The 17,501-nt window shown below is 57.9% G+C and overlaps 1 protein-coding gene and 2 pseudogenes across 1 annotated transcript; 1 reads left to right on the top strand and 2 right to left on the bottom strand.

Annotated features, from left to right (window-relative positions):
- Positions 1-2,184: 2,184 nt before the first annotated feature.
- On the top strand, positions 2,185-6,843 carry ACA1_229610 (ABC2 type transporter superfamily protein; the record flags this gene model as incomplete). Its single annotated transcript, XM_004346531.1, has 19 exons — positions 2,185-2,391; positions 2,530-2,647; positions 2,784-2,987; positions 3,067-3,197; positions 3,270-3,401; positions 3,486-3,609; positions 3,686-3,774; positions 3,841-3,922; positions 4,007-4,105; positions 4,204-4,408; positions 4,522-4,613; positions 4,729-5,005; positions 5,084-5,228; positions 5,426-5,557; positions 5,689-5,809; positions 5,897-6,092; positions 6,263-6,372; positions 6,458-6,552; positions 6,637-6,843. The coding sequence occupies 19 exons, from the start codon at positions 2,185-2,187 to the stop codon at positions 6,841-6,843; spliced, it is 2,766 nt and encodes a 921-aa protein (XP_004346581.1).
- A 73-nt stretch (positions 6,844-6,916) lies between these two features.
- On the bottom strand, positions 6,917-12,832 carry ACA1_229600 (annotated as a pseudogene).
- Positions 12,833-13,545: 713 nt separating this feature from the next.
- ACA1_229590 lies at positions 13,546-17,467 on the bottom strand (annotated as a pseudogene).
- Positions 17,468-17,501: the final 34 nt, after the last annotated feature.

Raw genomic sequence — 17,501 nt, 5'->3', positions numbered from 1 at the left:
ATACACAAGGAGAACGGTCATTAGTTAGAACCAAGCACAGCATGGACAGAGGTGGTTAGGTTTTGGGGGGGGGGCATACGATGATGAACGCGCCAGAGGTGGCACCAGTGATACCCAGAGAAGTGTCCTTACTTGCGACAGTAAGTGCCGACGACACGATGAGTAGAATGGCCGATACCAGGTACAGAAGAAGTGCGATCAGACCTCCGGCCTGGCTGGATTGCTCGAGTCTCTTGGCTGTATCTGCAGGTGACGCCATCGCCTTTGCCTTCTTCGGGTGGAGTTGTTTGGTTCTAAGATGTTCCTCTGGTCCACTCCTTTATCCTTGAGCATCATTCTAAGTACCTTAAGGTTTATGTTGGCATTTTGGCAGCAATCAGCCAACTTCCCGGTTGCTCTTTCACATTTACATGACCTCTTAGGGCTTAAGGCCGCATACTCCGATTGGGCGCTGGGGCCTGCTGCTTTTGGCGGGGGGCACCATGAGTCGACAAAAAGCGAGTGATCATGGAGGAAAGAAATTCATTTTTTTCTCTGTCTTTTTTCGCCAGCCAGTGGAAAAAATTGGTCATTGGCCAATTTCTGTTGACGGCCATAATGTCGGCAAAAATCGGATGGCCAATGGCGCTACTGGCGGAAGCCATAGTTACCTCCTGAGCAACAGGAACACAAGGGGCTACCGCAAGAAGAACTCTGCCGTTGTATGGGAAAAGAGAAAGAAAATTATCTAGAATAATAAAAATAAAGAGGAAATGTTCTTCTAAAGGACTGCTTTACTGATCTGGCACTCCTCCCACAAGAAACAGCCCCCCTCCCCCCACCAACCCACCCACTTCATTCATTTCCTTGGGTTACAGGTCCTGGCATCCCCATTGGGATAAAATGGTATGGATACATTGCTTTTTTATAATTCTAGCACCACAAAGTAATCTTGTTAATCTCATTAATCCTCTTCTTGTTGTATGGCACCAGGCTGAGCCTGTGAGACCTGTGAGACAAGTTTGAGTCTATGAAGGAGGGCTCTGACCAGACTGCCACTGCACTTTGGTCCTCCCCATGTGGAAGGGGAGCCTACCAGACCACCCTCTACACTCACACTCATCCTTCCATGATGTTACAGCACTGTGGAAGGAGAAGGAGCAGTGGCAGCTGTCACCCAGCCTGCTCAAGTGCTTGCCCAGCTCCCACATGGTATACTCCAAATGCCTCTCTTCTTGGCCTCTGGCTGTCCCTGAGTTGTGTACATGTGGGTGATCTTCAGCTGCTGCTGTTGGTGTTGACTGGTGGTGGCTTCTTCAAGTGCAAGGCCATGATGGAGCACAAGAAGGTGGTCAAGGCCTGTGTGGTGCTGTTGGTGGTGCTCATGCACCAGCACATGGCCTTGGTAAAGTACACCAAGCAGTGTAAGGCCAATGTCCTGCTGCCAACACCCACAACATGTTGACCCAAAACACCAACACCCACAACTTGTTCAAGCAGTGCACACCCCAGTGTGGAAGCTGGAGAAGGAAGCCCTTGAAAAGTGCATGATATCTGATGAGAAGTGAAAGCTGTGGGAGCAGTATAAGGAGCTTGAGGAGCTGCTTTTGTGTTTGGATAACACCCCTGGCTCCTTCTTGTGACAACAATGCAAAGAGAGTGGATGGCTCATGTGGAAGAGGTTGCTGTCAAAGCTGCTCCCATGGCCTTAAATCACAAACTTGATGCCACAATATCATTTCTTTGTTTGACAAGAAACTGGGGCAGTGCCCCCAACCAGGCATTAGGAAGAGAAGGAGGAAGGTTTGTCACACCCCAACCACATATACCACCAAGGAGTTAAGGTCATCTGTGTGGTGGATGTGTCTTATGATGAGCTTTTGGCCTGAGAGCTGGTGAAGTCAGACTGAGATCGAGGCTGACCCTGCATTAAGTTGCTCGGGCCACATTGCTCAGTGGGCCTTATTTCTGTGACGTGCAACGGCTATTTGCACGTGGCCAGGAATTTCAAGATGCTCTGCGGCAGCCACACTCACTATGCTTTACATTTTGTGTGGTTCAAAATAGCCCACGCGCAAGCACCACCGCAAACTCACACATCTTTTATTTAATTTGTCTGGACGTTTATTTACATCTTTTATCGTTTGGTGTTGCAAGGAAGCGGGGCCTGAGCAAACAAACCAAAGATTTTTTGCTTTTTGAAAGATGGATGGAGACGAACGGCGCAAGGTGCGCTTCGGCGGGGGTTCATCGGATGAAGATGAGGGCATGGAGATGCAGGAGCGCAAGGTGCCCGTGTTGAAGATCAACAGCGACAAGGGGAAGGACAAGTATAAAGATCTCTTCGTCATAGAACCCTCTTCATCTGACGAAGAAGACGACGAGACCGACCAAGTTCGCTTCCGTCTGCCGGTGCGTCCCCTCCGCTGTGCCTTTTTATGCCCAATTTTTCACTATTTATTAATTGCTTCTCTTTCGCTCTTTCGTTGCTGCCCTTCGCTTTCGTTCTTTGCACCGGAGCTGACCCTGCGCGCTCTTTTCGCTTCGCAGCAAGTGGCCATGAACGGCGGTGACGCCTCGGAGGTGCAAGACCCCGACGGCTTTTCGGTCAGGACACGCGAACGTCGGCCGACCGTGACCGAGCTCATCTACGAAGCTGCCTCGCCTGGTGCGCACCCGTCATAGTTCACTCTCATGCAATACGATGAGACGTGTGCGGCCGCTTGTGCGTGTGCGGTGTGTGCGGCTGTGTGTTGTCGTGATGGTTCCGCTGCTGACAGCGATCGCGCGCTCTTGGCCAACAGATGCGAGACAGAAGCAAGACGTGGGCGTGAGTCTGGCGCTGGAGCGACTCAACGTGTGGCTGCGCAAGAAGACCGTCAAGGAGGTGTTCGCCTGTGGCGAGGACCGCAAGCGTAAGATCAAAAAGCAGACCACCAAGCACATGCTGCGCGACATCGACGGCGTCATCCACCCCGGCCAGCTCCTCGCCATCATGGGCGGAAGCGGTATGACCATCGCCTTTCTCGCATACTTGTATTTCTTTGACACGCGCTCACGCTCACGCCCTCCCCCCAACCGCCACAGGAAGCGGAAAGACCACGCTACTGAACGTGTTGGCTGGTCGGGTGAAGCACGGGACATCGATGGGGTTCGGCAGCAAGGTCAAGATCGACGGCCGCATCATTTTCGAGGGCTACGAGCTCAACCCCAAGGAGGTCCGTGTGCCGACGTCCTGAGTAACCCATCGCTTGCCAGTGGCTCTTACCACGCTCGTGTGTCGTGTGCAGGCCAAGCAAGTGGTGGGTTATGTGCTGCAGCATGACCACTTGTTGCCCCATCTCACCGTGCGAGAGACGCTCCAGTACGCCGGCTACCTGCGTCTGCCGTCATCGATCCCTCACAAAAAGAAGAAGCTCATCGTATCGTGCTCCCTCCCCAGCCTTCATCCCTCCTCATCATTCGCTCTTTTAGAGAAACGACTAACTCCGAGCTAGGTGGAGGAGGTAATCCGTGAGCTCGGACTCAAAGAGTGCGCCAACCGACGAGTGGGCGGTGATGGGTCGCACGGCATTTCTGGTGGCCAACGGCGACGAGTATCCATCGGCATCCAGATGTTGACCAACCCCAGTACGTGCCATTACAAATTTTACTCATTTACTTTATTCTTATTATTTGTTCCTAAAAACTTACATTGTTTTCCCAGGTGTGCTGTTTTTGGACGAGCCCACCTCGGGCCTCGACAGCTTCACCGCCACCTCGCTCATCGAAACCCTGCACGCGATCACCCGCCAGGTAAGTACCTTCTTCTTCTCATCCCCATCAGCGCCTGCCCAGCATTCATCGATGCTTTTTTTACAGGGCAAAACGGTGATCTGTACCATCCACCAGCCGCAGTCCTACGTCTTCAAACTCTTCGATTCCGTGATGCTCCTCTCCAAAGGTGCTGCGCCCGGGCGCCCCACTTGAAGCCGCAACGCCCGTGCTCACTGACTGACTCGGACTCTCTCGATTTTATCGGGGGCAGGCCGTGAGATTTACTTCGGACCCACGACGGGCATGCTGCCCTACTTCGAGGGCCTCGGGCTCAAGTGCCCCTCGCTGATGAACCCCGCCGACTTTGTCCGTGCGTTCCCCCTCTCTACACTCCTCGCCCGCACACCACACTGTGCTTACTGCGTGCGCGTGTGCGTGTGTGTGCGTGTGTGCGTGTGCGGTAAATAGTGGATATGGTGACGGTGGACTCGCGGGAGGAGGAGCTGTGCCTGCAGCGAATCGACGCGTTGTCTTCCTACTTCCGTGCGTCGCGTGTGCGCAAGGAGGTGCAGGCCGAGATCGAGGAGGAGAAGGAGCTCTCCCTTGAAGGCCGCAAGCGGTTCGGTCTCACCCAGTCCTCCGACGACTGGATGACCATGCAGAAGCTCGATCGGTACGCATTACGTCACCTCCCCCCCGCGGGGCCACCGTGCCACGTCACCTCTCCGCCTACAGCTGACGTTTTTCGGTTCGTCAATCGTCGTCGTCGTCGTCGAACATTGGCAGAGATGCGTTGAAGCAATCGTCGAGCGGTTGGTTGGACAAGATCAAGCAATCGGGCACCATCAGCCGTGCCGCTCTGCAGCGAACACTCTCAGGTACCACATACATCTATATCTATACATCTATATATATCCATATGTGTGATCTGCTTATGATATAGTGGAAGCTGACGTCATCTTCATTTTATTTATTTATTTATTGAACGCCAAGGTCGTTGGCGTTCGAGTTCGAACATGATGAAGTCGGGCGACGGCGAAGGCGAGAACTCGGACCGGATCGGCAGCTCGGCGTCGATGCGGCGCAGCCAGTCCTCCGCGCGATTCCGATCGGGCTCCGATGGCGGCCCCAACGAGGGCAACGAGAGCTCGGACCGGATCGGCAGTTCGCCGTCAATGAAGCGCAGCAGCTCCTCCGCCCGCTTCGCCTCCCACGATCGCCTCGACTCCAGCCTTTCACATCAATCGCTCGACGACTCCCAAAGCTTCAGGTCTGTGTGCGGTGTGTGCGGTGTGTGCGTGTGCGTGTGCGTGCGGTGTGTGCGGTGCTAACGTGTGTGGTGGGACAGGCCGTCGGTGGAGGACCTGTCGAGTTACTTCCCGGTGACGAAGTCTCTGGCGCAGAGCAAGGAGATGCGGCGCAAGGAGAAGGACGCCTCGTACCCCGATTTCATGGAGACGCCGCTTTCACCCCGACGCCAGCGCGCCAACACCGTCACCACCCGAGGCGAGCTCATGGGCCAGGCACATCACATCATCTGCTGCACTCCAACCGCACACATGACGCCTTCTGACCGTGTGTCGTGTGTGTCGTGTGTGTCGTGTGTGTCGTGTGTGTCGTGTGTGTCGTGTGTGTCGTGTCGTGTCGTGTCGTGTCGTGTCGTGTCGTGTCGTGTCATGTGTGCGTCTAGGTGAGAGCCAAGAAGGCCAACTACCTGATCCAGACCGGCGTGCTCACCCATCGCGGCTTCAAGCACCTGTTCCGCAACTACGCCTATCTCGTTTCGCAACTGCTCGAGACCGTGCTCATGGCCATCGCCATGGTAAGTCCCGGCTGACCGGCCGCCTTCACCATCCATTTTGACTTCACTCACCACACGACACGCCGCACACGCCGCACGTCACACGACACGGCACACGTCGCACGCCACACCACCCCACCCCACACCACCAGGGGCTCATCTTCCTGCAAGTGGGCGACGGCAGCAAGGAAGACATCCAGGGCCGACTCGGCGCCATCTTCGGCGTTGTGGGCCTGCAGCCCTACGTCGTCATGCTCACCACCATGCTACACTGTACGCTACTCTTCCCTGTGCCGGCCGACCCGCGTGACCCCCTCAATCACACGCGTGTGCGTGTCGTGCGTGTCGTCGACTACACAGACGAGGAGGAGCTGAAGGTGTTCAGCCGAGAGCAGCACGACAACATGGTGTCGGTGTTGCCCTATTTTCTATCGATGCTGGCCACGTCGTTCCCCTTTGCGGTGATCATGCCCATCATCTTCTCGAGCATCTACTACTGGATGACCGGGTTGCGGCCCGAGTGGGACGCCTTCCTGTGGTTCACCCTCTGCGTCTTGTACGTCCACCGTGTCGTGTCGTGTCGTGTCGTGTCGTGTCGTGTCGTGTCGTGTCGTGTCGTGTCGTGTCGTGTCGTGTCGTGTCGTGTCGTGTCGTGTCGTGTCGTGTCGTGTCGTGTCGTGTCGTGTCGTGTGTGCAACTGTGGTTGGTTGACGTGTCTGTTTCCAGCCTTGCGCAGTACGTGGCTGAATCGCTGGGATTCCTGTTCATCGCACTCACGCGGACGTTTGCGACCGCTTCGCTCGCGGCCAACTCCTTCGTGTCCTTCTGGAATCTTTGTACGCGAACACCCGCCCGCTCCTCTATCAATGCACCACCCCCACTTCTCTCTGTCGTTGATCGCTGATGTGTTCGAATGACCAGGTACGGGCTACCTCATCAACCCCGACACGTTCATCATCTACCTGGAGATCATTGGCTACACTTCCTATCTACAATACACCTACGCGGCGATGGCCGTACGCGACTCCCCATTACTACAGTCATGAAAATGGGTGGTTGAGGCTGATGATGGACGTTCATGATGGTGGTGGGGTGCTCAGGTGAACGAGCTCAAGGACAACATGTACGATTGTCCGTCGAGCGTGCCGGAGGAGTGCCTGGGCTACGACGGCAACGTGATCCTCAAGCAGCAGCACCTGGTGTTCACCGAGATGGGACCCTGCCTGGGCGTGTTGGCGGGCATGGCCGTGGGCTTCCGGCTCATCTCCCTCCTCCTGCTCTACATCATCAAGAAAAGCCCCGCCTAGAACTTTACAACTTGTTGGTTGGACGCTGCATTGCAGCATTATCAACTTGGCCATCGTAAGAATATTAGATACTTTAGAGAGAGTGGAGAATGGAGAGTTGGGCGGAGTTCTTCTTGGTGGCCTGGACCCACTTCTCGCTGACGTCGCCGCCTCGCACATCCAACACCCTGAGCTGCGTTGCTTGTTTGAGGGCCTGCGCCGGAGTGCCGCATGTGAGCCACCTTCACAATCACGCACACGCAACACGCAACACTCACACGCACACGCACACGCACACAACACGCACGCACGCACGCAGCACTCAACACTTGCATGCAACACGCACACAACACGCACATGTGATCGCGTACCTGAGTGACCGTCTTCTTTGACCAGGCGATGGCGGGGCAGTCTCTGGCGGCGAGCTTCTCCAGGTTGGGACAGCGGGCGAGCAGGGCAGCGATGGCGCCGCCCGTGACGGTCCGGCAGCCGTCGAGCCTGATCCGCCGCAGTCGGTGGTTGTTCACCGGCGACGACGTCTCATCAGCGTCTCCCCCGCCGCCGCCCGCGATCTGCAGCAACGTCGCGTCGGTGATGTTGCACATCGCCAAGTCCACCTCCTCGGGGAACACCCGCGCCGTCCGCTGCGGTTCAGCGTTGTGGTCGGCCACTGCCGTCTTGTTGAGCGCCGCCTGCTTCTTGTTGGGCTTTTCGCTCGATCGCTTGTGCTTGCCGACGCTCGCGCTGCTGCCGAGCTGCGGGGAACCGATGTTGTTTGCGACCGCGGCGCTGGCGCTGGCGGCGGTGGTGAGCGCCTGGTCGGCGTCGTGCTGCGTGCGCCGGAGGAAGCGGAAGAGCGAAGCGAGCGAGGTGTCGGTGAGTAGGTCGCAGCCGGCGAAGCTCATCGACGCGATGGCGAGGCCGTGAAGCCGGTGCCGCGGCGTGTTGTCGAACAGGCTCTGGAGGGTGAGCACCGCCGGGTCCGTCAGCACCTCGCCCGACTCGGCAAAGTCCAGGCACCACCCGACATCATCATCGCCGCCGCCGCCGCCGCTGCCGTTGTTCGTCTTCGGGCCTACGGTCGTGGTCTGCTGCTGGGCCGCGTCGCGCTTCTGCTCCTCCTTGAGCAGGCCCCAGAAGGCCTTGTCCCCGCTCTGCTGCAGCTCGGGCGCCGCCGCCGCCGGTTTGCTGCGCGTCGTCGAGTCCGTCGCACGCGTGCTTTGGCTCAGCTTCAGTTCGGTCAGCTGCTGCGACTCCCACACGGCGATGGCGTCGGCGACGCCTTCGGTCATGGTACGGCTGGGCCTCGACTCCCCGTCGTCGACCACCGTCGCGGGTCCCATGTGCAGTGCGAAGAAGAGAACTAGCGGGGTCGAGTGGTAGAGCATGCGGAGGAAGCCGCTCAGCTCCTCGCCCCGGCTCTGCAGCGCCGGATAGAGCACGCGCTCCAGCACCAGGCCAGCTGCGTGTGTGTCGTGTTTGCCGTTGGTGTGTGTTGTGTGTGTGGTGTGTGTGTGTGTGTGGTGTGTGTGTTTCGTACTGTTGCCTTGGGCGAGGCGCTCCTCGAAGATCTGGGCCGCCAGGTAAAAGTCTTCCTGCCTCTGGGCGCGGCACCTGGCCCGCATGACGTGGGCCAGCCCTTCGACAGATGACAAACCAAAGACATTGGCGTGAGCTATGTCGACAACAATGACGACAATGACGATGACGACGACGACGATGACAATGACAATGACAATGATGACGACAATGACGACGATGACGATGACGACAATAGCGATAAAATACAAACGCACCGAGTTGCACGAGGATCATACTGTCCTCGGGCCTGATGGTGGCGGCCTTCTTGAAGTTGTCGACGGCTTGTTCGGCCAGCATCTGAATCTCTGCAAAGCGAGTTAGAGAGAGAGCGGGAGCGGCGGCAGCGGCGCGCTTGCCAGCTAGCCACACGGCGAAAGCGCACCCTTTTGCTCCTCGGTCTTGACTTGATTGCGCTGACGTGGCACGTGGGTCGGGGTGGCGGAGAGATCGTGGCGCTTGAGTATGGTGGAGGTCTCGGCCTCGCTACCGTCGCCATCACCGAGAGAGGTGACCGAGTCCGTCTCTGAGTTGCTGCTGTCCTGCAGTCTGCGCTGCCCCGAAGACGAGAGTCGCATCGACCCCGCCGCCGCCGCCGACCGCTTCTCTTGCCACCGCTTCCTGCCAGGACGTGGCCATTGACGAACAGTAGAGGTGATGAGTTAGCTATGATAGATCGCGTGAGCCGGCAGGTGGAGGGGGTTGACGAGGAGCGCACTCGATGCGCTGCGCGAGCTCAAAGTTACACACGCCGAGCTGTCGCAGGGTACTGAAGTCGTCCGAGTTGGACTGCCATGCGTTGAACAGGTGCGTCTACGCCCACGCAGCACACATCACGGAGGTCAGCCAGCGGTGAAGGCCGATCGATCAAGAAGCCGAGCGAGGTGGGGTTGGGTTGGGCTGGGCTGTACTCGAGCGTCCCGCAGGAGGCGGATGGCTTCGCGCGGTTCGGTGCTGGGGAGCAGGGCCGGTAGTAGCGACGCCGTGCCTGTCACGATCGAAAGTGAGTGAGTGGGTGAGTCCTACTTTAACCGCGGGTACGGGGTTCAAGCGAGGGCGAGGTGGGTGGTGTGACCTTCGTACAGGGAAATGATGCCCATGTGCTTGGTGCGGGCTTCGAACGAGGCGATGTCGGTCTCCACAAAGCGGAAGCCCCACCGGTTGGACTCCATGAAGTCGTCCCACGCGTGTGTGCTCCACCTGATGCACATCATCTCCTGCACTCGCTTGAGGATCCTACAAGTGGACCAGACACAGCGCTTTTGTTTAGATTGTATTGCGTGCGTGCGTGCGTGCGTGTGCGTGCGTGCGTGGCTTGTTGAGGTGGGCTTACCAGTAAACGAATAGGACATTTCCCAGCTGATAGCTGGCGTCAGATTCGACCGGTGACAGACACGAACTGTGCTCATTCCAAAGGAGGAGCGAGTGAGCGCACGCGCGCAAGCACGCACGCACTACAACACACACACACACACACAATCTAACACACACACGAATGGCTCAAAGGTGGAGGGTCAGCCGTACCTGCCAAACTTGTGAAGGAGCAAGTATTTGAGAGTCGGCCACCTACACAGGTATTTGCCTACACACGGGTATTTCTGAAGAATGGCTTGGGCTCTTTCCAAGCCCTAAGAAGAAAAACACACGCACACGCACACGCACACGCACACGCACACGCACACGCACACGCACACGGTGAGCTGGAAGCCATCAGACGAAAAAAAGAAACAAGAAAAAGCCTGAGGGAAGGAAACCTTAGGATCGGAGACGTCCACGAGCTTCTCGCAGTTGTGCGTCCACCAGTGCCGAGAGGGCGGGAACTCAATGTCCAGTATGAAGTTGAGGAACTCGACAATGATGATCCTGTAGGGCACCTCGGACACTGCGCTTTCGTCCCTGTGCGGAAGATAGCACAGACGAACCAGTCAGCGCAAGTGATGGGGTGAAGTGGTCAAAAAAAAAAAAAAAAATGACGAACCGCATTTTCTCGCGGAAGAAGCGGCGCAGCATGACCTTGATGACTCGCGCGATCATGTCCGACAGCAGGATCTTGCGCGGATAGGAGTTTTCACACTTTTCGCGCAAGCGACCGAAATGGCGCACGCAGATACCGTTCCTGCGTGGCACGTACGTGCGTGCGCATATGAGAAGTTGAGCCCGCAAACGGCCGCGTCATCAAGAGACAGTACCTGTGCGTCTCTGAAGTGTAGTATTCGTCCTTGACGTCGTGTCGCTTGTCGAGCTTCTTGCAGAACTGCGGGATGACCACATCGTACAAGTGCTGGCATGCTTGTTTCACCTGTGGTGCGTGTGCGGTGGTGCATCAGTGTGTGTTGTGTTTCCAGCTCACGGTCAGTACTGCAGTACCTCTGCGTTGTGCGTGTTTTGGTTGGGATCAGTCCTCTGCCACATGGTGTAGGCGTCGGAGGAGAGCGGCTTCTGGTAACTCGCGACGAACTCGGGCCTGGTTGTGTGGGGTGAGCCCAGGCCAATGCCCGAAGCACACGCACGCGCGGATGACCTACCTCAGCTGTTTGAAGAACACAGATCGAGCGTAGTCCGGGTCCCTGTCGAGTGGACCCACAATGAGAAGACCAGCAAAGTGGATGAGAGCTACGTGTGTATGCACGTACCTTTTGTCTGGGGTCTCTGGCGGGAAGCATCTGTAGCACATGTGAAGAAACAGGTCATCGGCGAGGTAGGAGGTTAAAAAAAGGGGGGAGAATGTGATGTACCTGCCAAAGTCTACAACGTAGTATCTGCCGTCGCGCCCCTTGTGCCCTGAACGAATTGCGACAAGCGTCAGCTGCTGCAGGAGGCCGCAGCACATGGATTGGCCTGACAGCTGGCAGTACCTTCAAGATCGCCAGGGGTGTGAACCGCATGCCCACAAACAAGGTGCTTCTTGAGATTCAGCTTCTTGCCCACGCTCTTGATCTTCTTCATCAAGACAGGATCCTCCGCATGCATACTGTAGGCACAGCGGAGGTGAGTCACAGGTTTCGCTTTGCCTTCTTGAACTCGCAAAGGGCCATAGTAGGACACGCACTGTTTGCCGCCATCGGAGGAACCGACCATAAGCGTGTCTTTGTCGATGGGGACCAATGACACCGCCTAATGGGAGAGTAAACAGTTCGCTAGCATTCATTGCGCTCCAGTGACGGCCAAGTGCAAAGGACACTTTGGTGGAGCTGCCGTACCATAAGGCGATAGCCGAGGAAGTCGATCAGAGCGATGAGCGGGTAGTGCAGGCCATTCTCAGACGAAGAAATGAACCTGTTGATGCCCCGCAACTACATAAAATGCGAGGCTCCAAGTTAGATGGTCATACAGCGCTGGAGACAGGCGCGTAGCACCACACACGAACCTCATTCGCTGCAGCTTTCATGGCGGCATCGTCATTTGCTGCACTGCCGCCGTACATCCACAGGGATTGCCCAGTCTTCTGTGGGAAGGCCACATCGAGCGCGTACTTGAACATGATCCTGATGAAAAGCGAAATGGAACCAAGCAACGATTCAGTGCGCACTAAAGCGAAGTTTGTCTGGCAATTGGTCAGGTAGAGCTATGTACCCTCTGAACATGAACTTCTCCCCACCAGCCTGCTCACAACATGCAACCACAACATTGGTGGATTGATGGTTGTGAGACGTCAGCACATGCACATCAGAGTTCACACCAAATGATCATTTGGAGATGATCAGCAGTCCCCCACGTACATAGCCAAGGCCGCTCTGTGGTTTGATGGACTTCTTGTGCACGGGCAAATGACGCTCAAAGATAATGATGCGCCCTATGTTCACACAGGAAAGAGAAAGGTGAGGCATGAGCTCACAAGCACCACATGAACCATCAACCACAGTCCTAACAGGCACCCCGTACCAAATGTGCTGGCGGCGTGCACAAAGTCGCGAGCGTGCTGACTGAGCAGGACGTACTTCTGCAGCGAGTCCTTGGAGGACATCCACCGTTGGAATCGCTCGTTGCTGTCGCTGCCGTCAAGCAATCCTGCACCGGCGCTGGCGCTAGCGCCGGCCTGCTTTCGCCCATCGTCGTCGCCGTCCTGCTGCCCATCAGCCGTGAACTCGTAGACAGCGTCAGCTTCGTCTTCGGCTGGTTCGCTCCTCGCAATTCTCTCGATGGAGTTGGTCAGGCTGCGCGGCTTGTCGCCGTGCTGGTGGTGGCTGGCTACCGTGGGCAGCTCTGCACCAAGCACGTCCTCGTAGTTCGAGTTGTAAGAGTTGTTGCTACCCTCGCCCCCATCAAGAACCTCGTAAATATCTTGCCCGCCTTCGCCAGTCGCGGCGTAAGCCGCCCCTCGAAATGTTTCTTTTTCTTCTTCTTTTTTCGCTTGAGTCTGCGCCTCGTCACCAACATCTTCATCCTCGGTGGCATAGAGGTAGAGCCCTATGCTGCCCTTGGCGCTCTCCATTTTTGTGGCTGCTCTTCGTTGCGCCACTTCAATTTTCCTGCATTTCTTGATGTATTTCTTTTTAATATGCTCTTTTCCTAACTGTCTTGCATTCCTTTGACGAAATTCCGTCTTCGAGCGAAAAGGTGTGGAATTCGATGAAAGAGTTTGCTGGTTGGTGAAGAACGATGGAGAAGGAAGGGAAAGGAGGCCATCTATGAACTCCGTGATCGCAGCCGCGGTTTCTTTCGGCGGACAATCAACTAAAAGCGAGCAAGATCCAACCCGGCTTGTTCGACAGTGTTCGTCGTGGTCACCTATTTATTCATACCCAGCTGAGAATTGAACAAATCAATCCACCACCGAACCACCAACGCAAGCAGCCACCGCAGCAACTACCAACTACACCACTCACTTCAGGTTTGCCCTTCCTCCGCTCCAGTTCCCTTTTCTTCGCAGCTCCTTTTGTTAACAGCTCCTTTTGTGAGCAGGAACGACAACATGTTGAAGAAGGTCCTCATCGCGATCGCCGGCGTGCTCACCCTCAAGCACTTCAGGGAGAGGAGGCGCGCCAGGAGGGCTGTCGCCTACTAAGTCCAGCGACCTAGTCGTCATCTCCAACCTGCCCTACCGACACCTTTCTGAGCTGGTTGCTCCTTCCTTGTTTGTAGAGACAGACAAAAGAGACTGAGCACCCACAACAACACATCATTACATTCTCGACTCGCATGGATTCAAAGAGGGAAGGCTCGGGCGTAGGCCATGTCAATGGCAAGCTTGTAGCGGGCCATGAGCTTCTGTCGCGCGAGCTTGTGGCTGACGGTCAGACAGCCGTTGTCGGGGGTCCACCCCTCTGGCGCCTCCTCGACGATGACCACCCCCGGCACGTGGTGGTCGGGTTGGCCGTGGAGTCGCGCGGCCTCCTGTATCGCCTGCCGGAGGTCGTCGGCGCTCACAGGCCCCGCGTCCCTCTGCGGCACCACCACCGCTGCCAGGCATGGCTGCGTGCGCTCACCGTGAATAAAGATCTGCGCCCCGCACGACTGGTTAGCACAACTGTGTGCGTGCGTGCGTGCTGCAGGCAGACGCGGACCTGCTTGATGGCTTTGCTGGCGTGGGCGAGGTAGAAGGCTTCGAGGAGGCCCACGGGCACCCACACGCTTCGACCGTCGATGTAGAGATCGATAATGTTCTTCTTCCGGTCGATGATGTGCAGCTTGCCCTCGGCGTCGATCTCGCCAATGTCGCCAGTGAGGAAGAACCCATCCTACAGTCGGGGTCGGGCGTTCGTCAATCAGACCTGCGCAACAAGGCGGCCGGCCCGGTCGAAGAGCTGTGAGAGCAGTACCTCGAAGGAGGCGGCATTGTGGTCCGGCAGACGGTAATAGCCCGGTGTCATACTTGGTGTGCGCACGCATATCTCTGAAGCGGCATATACGGCGCATGAGGTGGTGGCTAAAAGGTAAAACAAAATCGTAGGCGGGGCGAACCTCCTCGCGGGTGCGGTTGGTCGGTCGTGTGGTAGCCCATCTCGGGCACGTCTCGCAATCGTACAGTCACAGTCGAAGGGATCACTCCGTCCGTCGCAACGCCGGGCGTCTGTGCGCAGGTAGGGGGGATGGTGTATGAGCTCAGCGCCCAATCCAACAAATGCGGTCGATTGTGGGGGAGGCCCTACCTCGGTGGTGCCATAGGCGTCCACCACGGGGCACTTGAGGCATTCGCGCAGGAACTCCATCACCTGTGGGCTGGTCGCCGAACCACCCGTGGCCGCCTGCATCAGGCGGGTCCCTGCTCGGCCGACACACCCATGTAGGTGGTGAGAGCACTGGTCACCACCAGGCAGAGGAGGAGAGTACCAAGGATCGTCGAGAATCGCTCAAGGACCCTCTGCTTGGCGGCAGCCTCGTCGCCCGACTCTTCAAGAAGAAGCTCGGCGGCAAGCGCCTGCCGGTAGTCCAAATAGATTCGGGTCCACACGTGCGGCATGGCCACGAACAGTACCGGGTTGAGTGCCCGCGCATCGTCGAGCACATTCTCCTCGCCGCGGGAGCAGATGCCCACCCGGCCGCCGTTGGCTAGCGTCTGCCAGCACATGCCCCGGTCCATCCCGTGAGCCAGCGCCGCGTAGGACAGCACCGCGTCGGGCACCAGGTAGCGCTGCATGCACGTCCCACCACCGGCCACCGCCACCCGCCACCACCGCATTCATGAGCCACAAACAATGTCGGCTCAGGAAAATGGAAGTGCGAGTGTGGGCCGACGCGCTTACCGGGCTGTTGACGTTGTCGGACCGCCAGCCTCCCTTGGTGGCGATGATGCCCTTGGGCACGCCCGTCGTGCCGCTGCTGTAGATGAGCGAGAAGAGCGCGGCCGGGTCCTCGCGCCCGCTGGGCGCCGGCGGTGGCTGCTGCTGTTCGCCGGCGGATTGCTCTTCGGCCCGCCTGGCTACTCGGTGCGCCTGTAGCTCGGCCCGCTTGGCCCGCCGAAGGAGCTTGGCGTCGTGCTTCCCCTTGCACTGCAGCCACGACAGTGACTCGACGCGGAGAGGGAGGGTCTCTGCGTGGTCCTGCTTCCACTGGTCGAGCCGCTGCTGATGGTGGTCTGCGCCACTCACGGCGCCGTAGTGGTGGTAGTTGTCGAGCATCACGAAAACGCCCTTGAGGTGCGGACACTGGGGAGCGATGTGGACGAACTTTTCGAAGTTGTCCCAGTCCGCCACAACGTAGTCTGCCTCCGAATTGTTCATCACGTACACCAACTGCCTCGTGTGCAATGATGGTGCGTGTGCGTGTGCGTATGAGTCTATGCATATGGTTGACAGTGGAATGAAGTGGAGTGGAGTGGTAATGCAAACCTCGTCGAGCGGCCAGGAGGTGTGCAGCCCAACGGTGATGAGGCCGTGCATGGCGCAGCCAAAGTCGACCATCAACCACTCCGGCCGGTTGCTGCTGCAGATGCTCACGAACGCGCCCGGTTTCGTGTCCCCCCGCGCGAGCTCTTCTTCTCGGCTCTGCCTCGCCAGTGCCATTGCTTGGCAGGTTCGGGCCAACTCCGCAAGGCCGCAGCCGATCTCGGTCGCCCGCTGGTAGACTTCGTCATACGTCAGCCATTCGTAGGGGCCATACCTAGCATTCCTCCAGATGATCAGAGATTACGTCGCTCCGCCGCGAGCTTGGGCATGCGCGTTACCTGGCTGTGGCTGAGTCCTCCGAAACTGGTTGGCGTCGTCGCACGCCGAGACAAGGCCGCGGGCCGTAGACGTTGAACACCATGTGGACGCTGTCGGCGAGGGTGGACGCTTCGATGATGGGATCCCTTGGTTGGGCGCACGTAAGGCGCTTCAGCCAAACCAAGCACGAAAGGAGAGTGTGTGCGATTATTCTGTGCAGGTATGTACCTGAGGAAGACATCGACGTTGTCCTCCTCCACGAAAAAGGGGAGATGTGCCAGATGCGGGTTGTGCTTCAGCAGGAGCTCTCGGGCTGCTTCGTCTTCTGCACACCGAAAGTGGTAAGGGGCCGGGTCCGAGACATACAGGGGTGTGCGGGCAGGTGCGTACCGGGTGGGACACTGCGCCACACCGACGCCCAGCAGTGGAAGCAGTCCACACATTGATCAGCTCGCGGAACTTCCAGTGAATGGAAGCGCAGCACTCCTTCGCCCTACGGAGAGTCGATGTTCATCTCATTTTCTCTTGGTGGCACGCACTCTCTTTCGCACAGGCTCAGCGTGTGCGTGCGTGCGTGCGTGCGGTGCGTGCTTGGTGTGGTGTGTGCGCGCGCGGTGTGTGTGCGTGTGTGTGCGTGTGTGCGTGTGTGTGTGTGTGTGTGTAATGCCTACCTTAGCTCCGTCTTGGATCTCCCAGCCACATAAGTAGCATTCGCTGCCCCACACATTGTTGCCATCGGCATCGATAATGCGTCCGCCCTTTCCACACAGCCAGCCACGCATGTGATGCAGCCAGCACGTCAACGTCAAGACCAAGGAGGAGGAGAAGAAGAGGAGGAGGATTAAGAATGAGGGCATCAATCACCTCGAGCGGCACGACGGGCTGATGATCGTCGGCATTGATGGCGGCGCACTGCTGGAGCTGCCACGGCACACGCATCCGGCGGCCCAGGCGCTCGCCGCTGGCCTCGCACTCCTGCGTCAGTAGATCGAGCGTGGCGTTGAACGCGTCGATCGACCGCTGTCGCGCCTCCGCGCCGGGTGGCGTCTCGCGCAGCCGCTCCAGCTCCTCGCGCTTGGCCGCGAGCGCCGTCCTCTGGGCCTGTGCCTCTTCGACGAACGCCACCAGCAGATCCTTGATTGTGCGCCCGAGTAGCGGGTGAGGGTCTTGGCTACGCTACACGGGCGGGCGTTGGGGGGGGGGGTGAGGGTCTTGGCGCTGCACGGTACCTGGGGCGGCGAAGGGGAAGTGGTGGCGGCCAGGCGGTCGACGATGGACTGGAGGGAGGTGGTGTGGTGCGCCTTGAGCTGGCGCAGCTCCTCTTCGAGCCGGCGGGCCACCTTGCCCCCCTCGCACCTCATCTCTTCATCCTTGAGGCGCACCTGACGCCCCGCCTCTTTCAATTGATCGACCAACATGAGGCCCGCCGCGGAAAGGCCCTCCAGCGCTTCCATGTAGGCGGGCCGCTGCATCAGCATCTGCATTTGTGCCATTATTCATTCAATCCGGTTGTTGTGA

The sequence above is a fragment of the Acanthamoeba castellanii genome (assembly GCF_000313135.1).
Source record: "Acanthamoeba castellanii str. Neff unplaced genomic scaffold scf7180000084761, whole genome shotgun sequence".
Classification (NCBI taxonomy): domain Eukaryota; phylum Discosea; order Longamoebia; family Acanthamoebidae; genus Acanthamoeba; species Acanthamoeba castellanii.
The sequence above is the reverse complement of the archived record's forward strand: the minus strand, read 5'-3'. Positions and strand labels throughout refer to the sequence as shown.